General features: G+C 59.3%; 1 protein-coding gene across 1 annotated transcript in view; it reads left to right on the plus strand.

The window, feature by feature from the left end:
* The window catches only part of TNPO3 (transportin 3), a 51,271-nt gene that overhangs the window by 22,931 nt on the left and 12,230 nt on the right, over window positions 1-16,110 (plus strand). The window contains exons 5-10 of the mRNA XM_075428886.1: window positions 3,075-3,218; window positions 8,522-8,697; window positions 10,192-10,330; window positions 11,775-11,921; window positions 14,827-14,934; window positions 15,566-15,657. Coding sequence (XP_075285001.1) covers window positions 3,075-3,218; window positions 8,522-8,697; window positions 10,192-10,330; window positions 11,775-11,921; window positions 14,827-14,934; window positions 15,566-15,657 — 806 coding nt within the window. The remainder of the gene's footprint in view (window positions 1-3,074; window positions 3,219-8,521; window positions 8,698-10,191; window positions 10,331-11,774; window positions 11,922-14,826; window positions 14,935-15,565; window positions 15,658-16,110) is intronic.

The raw sequence follows: 16,110 nt of genomic DNA on the forward strand, positions 1-16,110 counted from the left end.
TTGCGGGTCGGCGATGAAGAAAGCCGCAGAGGGTACCTGGAATAGAGACAGGAGCGTGGCGGGTAGGTCCGGTGGAGGTTTCGTGTTTGTGCGGTGTTGGTGTTCCCCGGGGAGGCCGGGGAAGGAGGCTGCCTTTGCCAGAGCTGCCCCGGTAGCGCTGGAGGAAGGGGATCGTGGTGACCAAGGATCGTAGACTCACGGAATCGCAGAGTCACGTCGGTTGGAAAGGACCTTTAGCATCAGTTCCAACCATAAACCCAACGCTGCCAAGCCCACCACGAAATCGCATCCCCGAGCGCTGCGTCTGCACGGCTTTTAAACCCCTCCAGGGATGGGGACGCTTCCCTGGGCAGCCCGTTCCAGCGCTTGATGGCCCTTTCAGTGAACAAATTTTCCCCAGCATCCAATCTAAACCTCCCCTGGCACCGCTGGAGGCCGTTGCCTCTCGTCCCGTGTCTCAGGACACAGAGCTGAGCCGTGTCCTCTGCTCGGTAGCAGCTCAGGTCTTGCTTGAGGAGCCTCTCTTCGCCCCTTAAGCCGCGTTTGTCGCTGTGAAGCTCCATGCCATCTCCACCGCCACCGTCAGGGGAGCCCAGTTCCACCTTCTCCGTGGGCTTCGCTGTCTTTGAACCTCGCTCAGTTCAGAAACTCTTTTCACCTTCCCCAAATGCCCGCGCCATCCCTCGGGGCCGTCTCCAGCCCTCGGCTCTTCTCCTGGGACGTTTCGGAGAAGCCTGCCTGTCACATCGGTGCGACAGGCGACGGCGCCAGCGCTGGGTCGCCGAGGGTCGTAGCCCCGTCGCGAGGCTTTGTTCAGACTCCCTCCGCGTTCTCCTGGGGCTTTCGTGGTGAATCCCAGTGAGGGCGTTTCAGCCACCTGCCTGAAGAGCAACATGAAATTTTCCGGGCAGGATTTACAGAATAAAATCGCTTTCCTGAGTCACAAAATGGGGTTTTAAGAACTTGTAGAGGGACGGTGGTGAAATATGACATTCCATCTTCAGGACTGAAGCATCAAGTGAGGATCTCTGGGCTCCCCAGTTCAAGAAAGATGAGGAGCTACTGGAGAGTCCAGCGGAGGGCTGCGAGGATGAGGAGGGGACTGGAGCACCTCTCCTACGAGGAAAGGCTGAGGGAGCTGGGCTTGTTCAGCCTGGAGAAGAGAAGGCTGCGAGGGGACCTTCGAAATGCCTCTAAATATCTGCAGGGGGGGGGTCAGGAGGCCGGGGCCAGACTCTTTGCAGTGGTGCCCAGCGCCAGGACAAGGGGCAACGGGCACAAACTGGAGCAGAGGAAGCTCCAGCTGAACCCGAGGAAGAACTTCTTCCCTCTGAGGGTGACGGAGCCCTGGCCCAGGCTGCCCAGAGGGCTGGGGAGTCTCCTTCTCTGGAGATATTCCAGCCCCACCTGGACGTGGTCCTCTGCAACCTACTGTAGATGACCCTGCTTTGGCAGGCAGTTGGGCTGGGTGACCCACAGAGGTCCCTTCCAACCCCGACCATTCTGTGATTCTGTGATCTCTGGAAGCTCTCACGTGCAGGATTGCTTGGCCAACCTAGGCTCTCTTCTGGGGAGAAGGGAGTCGGGGATCCTTCCCCAGGTCCTGCCTGCCCACCTACTCTTCCTTCCCCTCAGCCGGGCGAGGCCAGGGCGTCCTTTGCTGCTTAGGTTTTGTTGAGGGGTGCCGTTGGGCGCCGTTGAGCAGCAGAAGTGTTGGCCAACTCTGGAAATGAGGGCTGGCTGCTGCCAGACCCCGTCCTGTCCTTGGGGTGTTCGGGCTGTCCTCGGGTTGGCCCGATGTTCTCCGCGGCAGCGGTTGTTCTGTGGTGAGGAACATTAAACTGAGATTTGAGTGAGTTTAGGGGTCTGCGATGTGCGAAGCCTCTTCGCGTCCGTGCTCCGCCAGTCTGAGACGGGGTTCTGCAGCAAACGGGTGGGCTGGGAGGGAAGGAGAACACTCAGACTGCTCCTCTCGCTTCCGTAACCGCAGCTGAAGTTGACTGAGAGGTTTTTGGCTCTGCCCCTACATCTCACCGGGGCCGGGGCTGCTTTGTGGGGGTGCTGGAAGCTGTCTTGAATCACAGAATCATCAAGGTTGGAAGAGACCTCTGAGATCATCCAGTCCAACCATCACCCCAGCCCCCCCACGCCTGCTAAACCGTGTCCCCAAGTGCCACAGCCACACGGTGTCTGAACCCCTCCAGGGATGGGGACTCCCCCACTGCCCTGGGCAGCCTGGCCCAACCCCTGACCACTCTCTCAGCAAAGAAATTTCCCCAATCTCCAACTTGAACCTCCCCTGACGCAGCCTGAGGCCGTTTCCTCTCTGGGGACTTTTGGGTTTGACCATCAGCTTGGGTGCTATTTGTGGGCTAAAATGGCCGTAGAAATATCTTCCAGCAGAATTTCAGGGAGCACAGCCAGAAGCTGAGCCCTGTGCTAATATCGACGATAAGAAATCAGAATTTTACATCACCATATGGTGAGAAGAGACCTCTAAGACCATCAAGTCCAACCATCAATCCAACACCCCTATGCTTGCTAAACCATGTCCCCACGTGCCACATCCACACGTTTTTTGAACCCTTCCAGGGATGGGGACTCCACCCAATTTTCCCCAGTATCCAACCTGAACCTCCCCTGACGCAACCTGAGGCCGTTGCCTCTCGTCCTGTCGCTAGCTGAGCGTGCTTTGAGCACCCTCTCAAAGCCCACCTGCTCTTGAGAGCGGGTTTGCAGAACTGTCGTGTCCCCAGCCACAAAACCGACGTGGGGACGTGGTCGCCCTAGTTGGGCGCAGAAGTCCTCTCCGCTGGCGTGGGCATCCTCAGGCGTCTTCTGGTGTGAGTGCTGCTTCCACGTGGGTACCACACTGCTGCTTGGTGGCTTCAGGTTGTGTCGGCCTCTTGGAGAGGTCACTGCTGGCTGTCCCACGCCCCTAGGTCTTGGGGGGAAGTTCTTGGTACTCACTGCAGAGACCCCAGGATGGCTTTCGTACGATTATTTATCATTTTGCTTGTGAAATTGCGTGTTGGAGTCGGGTTCCTAAGCACTTCTCCCTTGTCCTGCCACAGATGACATGCGTGGAGAAAGCAGGCAACGACGAGAAGATGCTCATCAAAATCTTCCGGTGCTTGGGGAGCTGGTTCAACCTCGGCGTCCTGGACAGCACCTTCATGGCAAACAGCAAGTTGCTGTCGCTCCTCTTCGAGGTGCTGGTGAGTGTTTCTCTCGGGAAGCAAGGTGGTGGTGGGCCTTGGGTGCCAGGATGGGGTCACTTCTCGGTCCGAGAGCGTCTGAGAAGCGACGCCGCTTTTCTACTTGTGCAGGTGTGGAAGGTGAGCTTGGTCCTTCCCCTCCTGAGTAGGAGCCCTCTGGTCCTTACCTTGATCAGCTCCTCGGAGCGTGGTGTCCAGGGAGGGAGGAGCGAGCTCTGTGTGCACAGCCACAGCTCTGCGCTGCCCGAAAGGATCGCCTTCCTTTGGTCATAGAATCAGAGAATTGTTCAGGTTGGAAAAGACCTCCGAGATCACCAAGTCCAACCGTCACCCCAACCCCCCCACGCCTGCTAAACCATGTCCCCAAGTGCCACAGCCACTGATGGGTAGACACGTAGATCTGACGGGTGGAAGTCCAGATTGGATGGGTGGACACGTAGATCTGATGGGTGGATGCATAGATCATAGAATCACAGAATCACTAAGGTTGGAAAAGACCTCCAAGATCATCAAGTCCAACCGTCACCCCAACCCCCCCACGCCTGCTAAACCCTGTCCCCAAGTGCCACAGCCACACGGTGTCTGAACCCCTCCAGGGATGGGGACTCCCCCACTGCCCTGGGCAGCCTGGCCCAACCCCTGACCACTCTCTCAGGAAAGAAATTTCCCCAATCTCCAACCTGAACCCCCCCTGACGCAGCCTGAGGCCATCGCCTCTCATCCTGTCGCTGGGTCCTGGGGAGCAGAGCCCAACCCCCCCTCCCTGCCCCCTCCTGTCAGGGAGCTGCAGAGAGCGAGAAGGTCTCCCCTCAGCCTCCTCTTCTCCAGCCTGAGCAGCCCCAGCTCCCTCAGCCGCTCCTCAGGGGACTTGTTCTGCAGCCCCCTCCCCAGCCTGGCTGCCCTTCTCTGGCCACGCTCCAGCCCCTCCATGTCCTGCTGGGAGCGAGGGGCCCAAAGGGGCCCGATCCCTGCCCTGCTCCCGCTGCCCACCCCATTGCTGATCCAAGCCAGGATGGCCTTGGCCTTCTTGGCCACCTGGGCACACTGCTGGCTCCTGCTCAGCCGGCTGCCGACCAGCACCCCCAGGGCCTTTTCCGCCGGGCAGCTCTGCAGCCGCTCCTCCCCAGGCCTGGAGCCTTGCGTGGGGTTGGTGTGACCCAAGGGCAGGACCTGGCTCTTGGCCTTGTTGACCCTCACACAGTTGGCCTCGGCCCATGGATCCAGCATGTCCAGACCCCTCTGCAGAGCCTTCCTACCCTCCAGCAGATCGACACTCCCACCCAGCTTGGTGTCATCTGCCAGCTTACTGAGGGAGCACTCAATCCCCTCATCCAGACCATTGATAGAGCTGTGAAACAAGACCGGACCCAACACTGAGCCCTGGGGACACCACTGGTGACCGCCACCAGCTGGGTTTAACTCCATTCCCCACCGCTCTCTGGGCTCGGCCATCCAGCCGGTTCTTCACCCAGCGCAGAGCGCACCCGTCCAAACCACGGGCAGCTCGTTTCTCCAGGAGGATGCTGTGGGGAACAGTGTCCAAGGCCTTACTAAAGTCCAGGTAGATGACACCCCAGCCTTTCCCTCATCCACTAGGTGGGTCACCTGGTCACAGAAGGAGATCACATTGGTCGGGCAGGACCTGCCTTTCATGAACCTGTGCTGGCTGGGCCTGATCCCCTGGTTGTCCTTCACATGCCCGGTGGGCGCACTCGGGATGAACGACTCCCGGCACCGAGGTCAGGCTGACAGGCCTGTAGTTCCCGGGATTCTCCTTCCGACCCTTCTTGTGGATGGCTGTCCTGGCTGTCCGCCTCGGAGGACAGTCGGAGAGCGGCGGCACGGAGCAGGAGTCCTGCTCTGGCAGCGGGGAGAGCCGAGGCCGCGCTCCACGGCGTGGCAGAGACGCAGGTGCTGGGTTGCAGGAGCCTTCTGGCTGCGTGGCCATCAGGGATCCTTTCATCTCCATCAACTCGCTGCCGCAGTCGCCGGCAGACAGTACAGCAAGGAAGAAGCTCAAAGAATATTTAATCTTCTATTTATATCTGTCCTCTTTATTCCTGCTCTACTAACCATCAATTTTGGAGCCGGTATTAAGCTGATATCTTGTCTAGCTCGAGCAGGAGCCCAGCTCCATCCCCCTGCGATGGCTGCAGAGCATTCGGAGCAGAACTGAAGACTGAACGTCAGAGAAGCGGCCGTTTCTGGACGTTACCTGGGTCACTGCTGCTCCCAAGGGAGGTGCCAGGTGTCCTTGGAGCACACTTGGACGTTACGTTCAGCCAGGGCAAGGGCAGGGTCCTGCCCCTGGGGAGGAACAACCCCAGGCACCAGCACAGGCTGGGGCTGAGCTGCTGGAGAGCAGCTCTGCGGAGAGGGACTGGGAGTGCTGGGGGACGACAGGGTGACCAGGAGCCAGCAGCGTGCCCTGGGTGCCAAGAAGGCCGATGGGATCCTGGGGTGCATTAAGAGGAGTGTGGGCAGCAGGGCGAGGGAGGTTCTCCTGCCCCTCTGCTCTGCCCTGGGGAGGCCCCATCTGCAGTGCTGGGTCCAGTGCTGGGCTCCCCAGTTCCAGAAAGGTGAGGAGCTACTGGAGAGAGTCCAGCGGAGGGCTGCGAGGATGAGGAGGGCACTGGAGCATCTCTCCTACGAGGAGAGGCTGAGGGAGCTGGGCTTGTTCAGCCTGGAGAAGAGAAGGCTGAGAGGGGACCTTCGAAATGCCTCTAAATATCTGCAGGGTGGGGGTCAGGAGGACAGGGCCAGACTCTTTCCAGTGGTGCCCAGCGACAGGACAAGGGGCAACAGGCACAAACTGGAGCAGAGGAAGCTCCAGCTGAACCCGAGGAAGAACTTCTTCCCTCTGAGGGTGCCGGAGCCCTGGCCCAGGCTGCCCAGAGGGGCTGTGGAGTCTCCTTCTCTGGAGATATTCAAACCCCACCTGGACAAGGTCCTGTGCAGCCTGCTCTGGGCACTGCCCGGACCGGTGCCCCAGCACAGGAGTTGTCTCTTCCTCCTCGTGTTGTTCAACGGGATCCCTCGTTTGCATCTGTTCCGTGGTGCCGGTTCAATTAGTAACGAACGCAGACGAGGGCTGCCGCTCGGTGGGAGGAGGAACGGAGAATATTCGCGCAGGGACGCGGCTCCGGAGCGGTGCCGCAGCAGAAACCCGTCCCCTCCAGGGCAGGACATGGAGCTCCTCGGCTTTTTTATCGCGTGAACGTTTCTAAACCGGGCGTTTTCTCCTCCCTGCGTCCACCTTCACGTGGGACCGGGAGTTGCTTTCCGAACGTGGTGGGATCTCGTGCGAAAGCTGCTCCTTTGTTCCCTCTCAGCGCTTCGCTCTTTGCTCTCTGCTCCTCGTTAGTATGCCGGGCTCGTCTCCTTGATTGCTCAAGGCTCTGCGGGAGCCATTAAAGCGCCGGCTAAACGAGCCGTGCGCCATCGCTGCGAATATCTGCCAGGCGGGACCCAAAATCGGCTTGTTCGCCCCCAAGACCGTCCCAACGATGAAGATTTCACGCCTGCTTGTGAGAAACCGCGTCTCCGTCCCCACCGAGGGCTCGAAGGTTTTTACGGGTCCCTTCCAGCCTGAGCTCTTCTGTGATGCTGTGACCCAACCGGGCTAACGAGCGGCGCGGCGTTCACAGAATCACAGAATCACAGAATAGTAGGGGTTGGAAGGGACCTCTGTGGGTCACCCAGTCCAACCCCCCCGCCGAAGCAGGGTCACCTACAGCAGGCTGCACAGGACCTTGTCCAGGCGGGTCTTGAATATCTCCAGAGAAGGAGACTCCACAACCTCCCTGGGCAGCCTGTTCCAGTGCTCCGTCACCCTCAGAGAGAAGAAGTTCCTCCTCATGTTCAGACGGAACTTCCTGTGCCTCAGTTTGTGCCCATTACCCCTTGTCCTGTCACTGGGCACCACTGAAAAGAGCTTGGCCCCATCCTCCTGACACCCACCCTTCAGATATTTGTAGGCATTTATAAGGTCCCCTCTCAGCCTTCTCTTCTTCAGGCTGAACAAGCCCAGTTCCCTCAACCTCTCCTCGTAGTGGAGATGCTCCAGTCCCCTCACCATCCTTGTAGCCCTCCGCTGCGTTGTCCCGCAAACGACTGCGCGGCGTTTCTGTTCCTTCTGAGCTGCCGTGGATTGCGGGTGGTGTTTTCCCTCCTGCGTTTGCCTCGCTCGGGGAAGAGTCGGTGGAGTCCTGTTGGGAAGGGGGTCAGGCGCTGGACCAGGCTGCTCAGGGCAGTGGTGGAGTCCCCATCCGTGAAGGGGTTTGAAAACCATGTAGATGTGGCACTTGGGGACATGGTTCAGCAGGCATGGGGGTGTTGGGTTGACAGTTGGACTTGATGATCTTAGAGGTCTTCTCCAACCTTCATGATTCTAGGATTCTGTGACTTTGCCCATAGGATGAAGTAGGCATCATGGTGTTGGGGTGACAGTTGGACTTGATGATCTTGCAGGTCTTCTCCAACCTTAATGGTTCCAGGATTCTGTGACTTTGCCCATAGCACAAAGTAGGCATGGTGATGTTGGGGTGATGGTTGGACTAGGTGATCTTAGAGGTCTTCTCCAACTTTAATGATTCTAGGATTCTATGACTTTGCCCATAGGATGAAGTAGGCATGGTGGTGTTGGGGTGATGGGTGGACTTGGTGATCTTAAAGGTCTTCTCCAACCTTCATGATTCTAAGATTCTATAACTTTTCCCATAGGATGAAGTAGGCATGGTGGTGTTGGGGTAATGGGTGGACTTGGTGATCTTAAAGGTCTTCTCCAACCTTCATGATTCTATGATTTTATGACTTCGCCCATAGGACGAAGTAGGCATGGTGGTGTTGGGTTGACGGTTGGACTTGATGATCTTAAAGGTCTTTTCCAACCTTAATGATTCCAGGATTCTATGACTTCCCTTATAGGACGAAGTAGGCATGGAGGTGTTGAGGTGATGGTTGGACTTGGTGAGCTTAGAGGTCTTCTCCAACTTTAATGATTCTAGGATTCTATGACTTTGCCCATAGGATGAAGTAGACATGGTGGGGTTGTGGTGATGGTTGGACTTGGTGATCTTAGAGGTGTTCTCCAACCTTAATGATTCTAGGATTCTGTGAAGGGTTGGGTTTGACCTCGAGCATTCAGGGTGGTGAAGCAGCACAGGCTTTGCAGGAGCGGCTTGTTGGGAGCTGTGGCCACGCAGAAGCTCGACCAAGCTTCAGGAGCAACAAAAGACTCATTTTTCCACTACCATTTCTCATTTCATACATAATCACTGGGCTCTCCTGCTTCTTTCTTGCAGCAACAAGACAAGACGTCATCAAACCTCCACGAAGCCGCTTCGGACTGCGTGTGCTCAGCCCTCTACGCCATCGAGAACGTGGAGACGAACCTTCCGCTGGCCTTGCAGCTTTTCCAGGGCGTCCTTACTCTCGAGAGTGCCTACCACATGGCTGTAGCACGCGAGGACCTGGACAAGTAAGTGAGCTGGGGGAGGAAGGAGAGGTACGGTCACTAACTCCACGGTTGGTTTTGGACTCCGCGGTGTTCGTGTGCGGCACTCTGAGGTCTCTTACGTGTTGCGAAGGAGCGGTGAGGTCGCTTCCATGATCACTCAGAGGTTTTGCAAGAAAAGATTTTACTGGAAATTTAGAAATTGTCATCTTACGGAGTTGGTTGGCAAGGTTCAGTCTGTCGCTTGTCAGATGGGGGGAATACAGAACGGAGGGAGGTTTGGGGTGGCAAATGGTTTATACAGAGTAAAAGGAAAGCGTAAGGGGTAAGGGAGACCCTCCCGTTGCGTCCCCAGGCTTGGACTGGACCCACTTGCTTTCCGAACTCCTGCTCGGAGAGGAGCCTGGGTACGGCTGGATCCACAGAATCACAGAATCACCAAAGCCTGGCAGGCAGGGCTGGAAGGGACCTCTGTGGGTCACCCAGCCCACCCCCTGCCCAAGCAGGGTCACCCAGAGCAGGGGGCACAGCACCGCGTCCAGGCGGGGCTGGAATATCTCCAGAGAAGGAGACTCCACAGCCCCTCTGGGCAGCCTGGGCCAGGGCTCCGTCACCCTCAGAGGGAAGAAGTTCTTCCTCGGGTTCAGCTGGAGCTTCCTCTGCTCCAGTTTGTGCCCGTTGCCCCTTGTCCTGTCGCTGGGCACCACTGGAAAGAGTCTGGCCCCGTCCTCCTGACCCCCACCCTGCAGATATTTAGAGGCATTTCGAAGGTCCCCTCTCAGCCTTCTCTTCTCCAGGCTGAACAAGCCCAGCTCCCTCAGCCTCTCCTCGCAGGAGAGATGCTCCAGTCCCCTCCTCATCCTCGCAGCCCTGCGCTGGACTCTCTCCAGTAGCTCCTCATCTTTCTGGAACTGGGGAGCCCAGCACTGGACACAGCACTGCAGATGGGGCCTCCCCAGGGCAGAGCAGAGGGGCAGGAGAACCTCCCTCGCCCTGCTGCCCACACTCCTCGTGATGCACCCCAGGATCCCATCGGCCTTCTTGGCACCCAGGGCACACTGCTGGCTCCTGGTCACCCTGTCGTCCCCCAGCACTCCCAGTCCCTCTCCGCACAGCTGCTCTCCAGCAGCTCAGCCCCAGCCTGTGCTGGTGCCTGGGGTTGTTCCTCCCCAGGGGCAGGACCCTGTGCGTGCCCTGGTTGCACTCCATCGGGTTCCTCTGTGCCCAGCTCTCACTGGACTCGAGCTGTCCCGCACAGACATCCTATGCCTCACCACCGTGGGTTTGGAGAAGTTTTCTCCGATGCTGTGCATAATATGAACATTTCATAAGGTTTGTTTACTGGAGCCCAGCGTTCTCACCTCTTTTGGAACAAAGCCGCGTTGCCCAACAGCTGAAGCAGAAGTTGGTGTTTCTGAGACCGGGCTCCGGGGCGCGTCACCCGCCCAGCCCAAGCCTCTCCCGGGCGGGAGATCCTCCTGACCCGTGTCCTCTGTTTGTTTTTTTTCCCTTCCCCAGGGTGCTCAATTACTGCCGCGTTTTCACCGAGCTGTGCGAGACCTTCCTAGATAAAATCGTCTGTACGCCGGGCCAAGGGCTGGGTGACCTGCGGACGCTGGAGCTGCTGCTGATCTGCGCAGGTCACCCGCAGTACGAGGTGAGTGCGGCGCACCCGGGGCCCTCTCTGAGCACCAAATCTCCCCCCTCCGCGGCCGAGTCGCTGGGAAAGTTCCTTTTTCTGTTGCCTCCCGGCTGTGGTTCCTGCCAGCTGCTGGCCTTGAAACGCTCCCGACGCAGAAATCTGCCGTAGCTTCCCTTTCCCGGCGTCCCGGACGTGTGGGGCTGCCAGCGCGGCTCGGAAAGCCTCTGTTGATTCCTTTCCGAGCGTTCGACCCCGGTCAGGCTCCGCGGGGATTGCTGGTGGTCACTTTGCCCCCCCCAAGGACATGAAATGCTCTTTGGCATCACGGCTCCCCGCCCGCCCTCCCTTGAGTACAGAAAGTTGTGTTTAAGATGTGGTCTCCTTTTAACCCCCCCCCCTCTTTTATTCTTCCAAAACGGGCGCTGAAATCCCAGCGGCCGCTCCCCGGCTGCCTCCCGCTCGGTCCCACGCGGGGAGGTGCCGGCTGGGATTTACCGGGGCGCGCTCCCCCCCTGCCCCTCCGTGTTCGAGGTCCCTCCGGGGAGGTGCTGGGTGGGCACTGGGATCTCTGGAAGCTTCCCATGCCTGGAAGCACATCAGACCTGAGAAACCAGCAGGCGAGTTCGCTGGGAGACGGTGGCTGCTGCGACGCAGCCCCTCGGGGGGGGTCTTGTTCCGTCGTGGGGATCACGGGGGGCTGCGCTTCGGCAGGTCCCCGCGGGGCTCGGCGACTCGTGGTCCCCTTCCCGGCTCTGCTGAGCTCCGTCTCCCTCGGGCTGTGCCAGCGACGCTTGGGAGGACCCGAAGCTCCGCAGCTGCTCCTGAAAAAATTAAAATCTGTGGGTGTGCTTTTTCTGAATAACCACGCTTATAAATTATGAGGCTGTCGGCTTTGGAGCGGCGTCCCCTTTCTCGGAGATTTTTGCTCCTGCCTGGGGTTGCCGTCGCCGTGGCGTCATTAGCCCAAGCCTGTGCGCACCCCGAGCCGGCTGTCAGGATTATTTGGATTATTTGACCCTTAAAAGCGGTGGGGATCGGCTCTGGGCGGGCGAAGCCTCCCGCCGCGCCGGGATCTGGTGGAGCCCCCTCGCTTGGTTCAACACCTCGGGGAGATCAAAACTTCACCGCCGAGGCGAAACGAGGCGATGTCCACGCTTCGAAGCCAGAGACGGTTCCTCGTCCGTTTTGCCGAGGAGAGGTTTCCCTTCTGAGGGCTGCTGGCAGGTTTCCAGATGACCTCAGCGCGTTTCCAATCCCTTGCGGAGCGGCAAGGAGCGGAGGAGAGCGGCGAACCCGGGCGAACCGCTCCGTCGTCGCGGGACGAAGCGGCACCGACGGAGATCTGCGGGACCCCGCCGCGCTGCGCTCGCCCCCGGAGCAGACCTCTCCCTCCGGCAGAGCGGAGATGTTCCCTTGATAACGAGCCCCCGAATTTATTTTTCGTTTTCTTTCTACGCAGGTGGTAGAAATTTCGTTTAACTTCTGGTACAGACTGGGGGAGCACCTGTACAAGACGGACGACGCCGTCATCCACAGCATCTTCAAAGCCTACATCCAGCGCCTGCTCCATGCTCTGGCCAGGCACTGCCAGCTCGACTCGGACCACGTAAGGCCACGTTTGCTTTGCTTGCTCTGGAGGCAGTGGGGTGGGAGGCATCTGCCCCTTGGAGCAGGAATTTCCATCCCTCCACCTGCCCCTTGGAGCAGGAATTTCCACCCCTGCATCTGCCCCTTGGAGCAGGAGTTTCCACCCCTCCATCTGCCCCTTGGAGCAGGAATTTCCACCCCTCCATCTGCCCCTTGGAGCAGAAATTTCCTCCCCTGCATCTGCCCCTCGGAGCAGGAATTTCCACCCTTCCATCTGCCCCTTGGAGCAGGAATTTCCACCCCTGCATCTGCCCCTTGCAGCAGGAATTTCCACCCCTCCACCTGCCCCTTGGAGCAGGAATTTCCACCCCTCCACCTGCCCCTTGGAGCAGGAATTTCCACCCCTGCATCTGCCCCTTGGAGCAGGAATTTCCACCCCTCCACCTGCCCCTTGGAGCAGGAATTTCCACCCCTGCATCTGCCCCTTGGAGCAGGAATTTCCACCCCTCCACCTGCCCCTTGGAGCAGGAATTTCCACCCCTCCATCTGCCCCTTGGAGCAGAATTTCCACCCCTCCATCTGCCCCTTGGAGCAGGAATTTCCACCCCTGCATCTGCCCCTTGGAGCAGGAATTTCCCCCCTGCATCTGCCCGTCGGAGCAGGAATTTCCACCCCTGCATCTGCCCCTTGGAGCAGGAATTTCCACCCCTCCACCTGCCCCTTGGAGCAGGAATTTCCACCCCTGCATCTGCCCCTTGGAGCAGGAATTTCCACCCCTCCACCTGCCCCTTGGAGCAGGAATTTCCACCCCTGCATCTGCCCCTTGGAGCAGGAATTTCCACCCCTCCACCTGCCCCTTGGAGCAGGAATTTCCACCCCTGCATCTGCCCCTTGGAGCAGGAATTTCCACCCCTCCATCTGCCCCTCGGAGCAGGAATTTCCACCCCTGCATCTGCCCCTTGGAGCAGGAATTTCCACCCCTCCACCTGCCCCTTGGAGCAGGAATTTCCACCCCTGCATCTGCCCCTTGGAGCAGGAATTTCCACCCCTCCATCTGCCCCTCGGAGCAGGAATTTCCACCTCTGCATCTGCCCCTTGGAGCAGAAATTTCCTCCCCTGCATCTGCCCCTTGGAGCAGGAATTTCCACCCCTCCACCTGCCCCTTGGAGCAGGAATTTCCACCCCTGCATCTGCCCCTTGGAGCAGGAATTTCCACCCCTCCACCTGCCCCTTGGAGCAGGAATTTCCACCCCTGCATCTGCCCCTTGGAGCAGGAATTTCCCCCCTGCATCTGCCCCTTGGAGCAGGAATTTCCACCCCTCCACCTGCCCCTTGGAGCAGGAATTTCCACCCCTCCATCTGACCCTTGGAGCAGGAATTTCCACCCCTCCACCTGCCCTTGGAGCAGGAATTTCCACCTCTCCATCTGCCCCTTGGAGCAGGAATTTCCACCCCTCCACCTGCCCCTTGGAGCAGGAATTTCCACCCCTGCATCTGCCCCTTGGAGCAGGAATTTCCACCCCTCCACCTGCCCCTTGGAGCAGGAATTTCCACCCCTGCATCTGCCCCTTGGAGCAGGAATTTCCATCCCTGCATCTGCCCCTTGGAGCAGGAATTTCCACCCCTCCACCTGCCCCTTGGAGCAGGAATTTCCACCCTCCACCTGCCCCTTGGAGCAGGAATTTCCACCCCTCCACCTGCCCCTTGGAGCAGGAATTTCCACCCCTGCATCTGCCCCTTGGAGCAGGAATTTCCACCCCTGCATCTGCCCCTTGGAGCAGGAATTTCCACCCCTCCACCTGCCCCTTGGAGCAGGAATTTCCACCCTCCACCTGCCCCTTGGAGCAGGAATTTCCACCCCTCCACCTGCCCCTTGGAGCAGGAATTTCCACCCCTGCATCTGCCCCTTGGAGCAGGAATTTCCACCCCTGCATCTGCCCCTTGGAGCAGGAATTTCCACCCTCCACCTGCCCCTTGGAGCAGGAATTTCCACCCCTCCACCTGCCCTTTGGAGCAGGAATTTCCACCCCTGCATCTGCCCCTTGGAGCAGGAATTTCCACCCCTGCATCTGCCCCTTGGAGCAGGAATTTCCACCCCTCCACCTGCCCCTCGGAGCTGGAATTTCCACCCCTGCATCTGCCCCTTGGAGCAGGAATTTCCACCCCTCCACCTGCCCCTTGGAGCAGGAATTTCCACCCCTCCATCTGCCCCTTGGAGCAGGAATTTCCACCCCTCCACCTGCCCTTGGAGCAGGAATTTCCACCCCTCCACCTGCCCCTTGGAGCAGGAATTTCCACCCTCCACCTGCCCCTTGGAGCAGGAATTTCCACCCCTCCACCTGCCCTTGGAGCAGGAATTTCCACCCCTGCATCTGCCCCTTGGAGCAGGAATTTCCACCCCTCCACCTGCCCTTGGAGCAGGAATTTCCACCCCTCCATCTGCCCCTTGGAGCAGGAATTTCCACCCCTGCATCTGCCCCTTGGAGCAGGAATTTCCACCCCTCCACCTGCCCTTGGAGCAGGAATTTCCACCCCTCCATCTGACCCTTGGAGCAGGAATTTCCACCCCTCCACCTGCCCTTGGAGCAGGAATTTCCACCTCTCCATCTGCCCCTTGGAGCAGGAATTTCCACCCCTCCACCTGCCCCTTGGAGCAGGAATTTCCACCCCTGCATCTGCCCCTTGGAGCAGGAATTTCCACCCCTCCACCTGCCCCTCGGAGCAGGAACGCGCCGCACGCGCCCGGGCTCTCGGCGTTTCCTTCGTGCGCTGATCCCCTGCGGCAGCTTGAGCTGGGGGGAGGAGGGCAGAAGCCATGGACCTCTCAAAAACGGGATCGCTCGTCTCGTCCCGGCCGCGGGTGAACGGGAAGCCGGGTTTCCCCGAGCCGCTCTCACCCCTCTGCCCTCCCCCGTCTCCGTTAGGAGGGGGTCCCGGAGGAGACGGACGACTTCGGGGAGTTCCGGATGCGGGTCTCGGACCTGGTGAAAGACCTCATCTTCCTGGTGGGATCGGTGGAGTGTTTTGCCCAGGTGGGTCGGTGGGAGCGGGGCGAGGCGCGCGTGGTGCCGGGGGTAGCCAGGGACTGGTGGCTTTTGGCACGGGGGGGACGTCACACACAGAATCACAGAATCACAGAATAGTAGGGGTTGGAAGGGACCTCTGTGGGTCATCTAGTCCAACCCTCCTGCCCAAGCAGGGTTACCCAGAGCAGGCTGCACAGGACCTTGTCCAGGCGGGGCTGGAATATCTCCAGAGAAGGAGACTCCACAACCTCCCTGGGCAGCCTGGGCCAGGGCTCCGTCACCCTCAGAGGGAAGAAGTTCTTCCTCATGTTCAGCTGGAGCTTCCTCTGCCTCAGTTTGTGCCCATTGCCCCTTGTCCTGTCGCTGGGCACCACTGAAAAGAGCTTGGCCCCATCCTCCTGACCCCCACCCGTCTGCTTGCGCACGAGGAAGCGACCAGGTCTCGAAGCAGGTGGTGGGGACTGTCCTGGGAGAAGCCGCAGGTCTCACGTCGGTGGGGTTCCAGCTGGGGAACGGTGCTGTGACCCCAAAACGGCAGGGTGATGCGTGGAACGGGGGGGTTCGCACAGGGCAGAGGAGGTGAGGAGTGGGCGGTGAGCCCACCAGCTGCTTTTCCAACTGGTTCTCTCTCCTACAGCTTTACGCGACTCTGAAGGACGGGAACCCACCCTGGGAGGTGACGGAGGCCGTCCTCTTCATCATGGCCTCCATAGCCAAGAGCGTTGACCAGTGAGTGTTGGCCACCCCGCTCGTCTCCGTAGAGGCTGTGGGCTCAGGCGTTGCCTCCGGGCGGGTTTTGCACCCCGAATATCCCAAGGATCCTCCTAGGAACATGCTTTCCCAGGCCAGAAACGTCTCCAAACCGCGCTTGCTTTCGGGCGGTCCGCAGCGTACGTGGGCTGTGCCGCGGCAGTGCGGCACCTCTTGCCGACACGGTGGTCCCGTAGCCCAGGGGTTCTGGTCTCCGCTTCCTGGCTTGGAAGATGGGTCTGGGACAGAGGTGGGACTGCACGAAGCAGTTGGACCTTCTCAGGTCTCCTCTCTGCCTGCCTGGGGGGCTTTAACGCCCCGCGCTGGAGTTCAGCCCTGGTGAAACAGGAGGAGGGTTTGTTTCAGAGAATCACAGAATGGTCGGGGTTGGAAGGGACCTCTGTGGGCATCTAGTCCAACCCCCTGCCGAAG

This window comes from Opisthocomus hoazin, chromosome 8, assembly GCF_030867145.1.
Source record: "Opisthocomus hoazin isolate bOpiHoa1 chromosome 8, bOpiHoa1.hap1, whole genome shotgun sequence".
NCBI lineage: Eukaryota > Metazoa > Chordata > Aves > Opisthocomiformes > Opisthocomidae > Opisthocomus > Opisthocomus hoazin.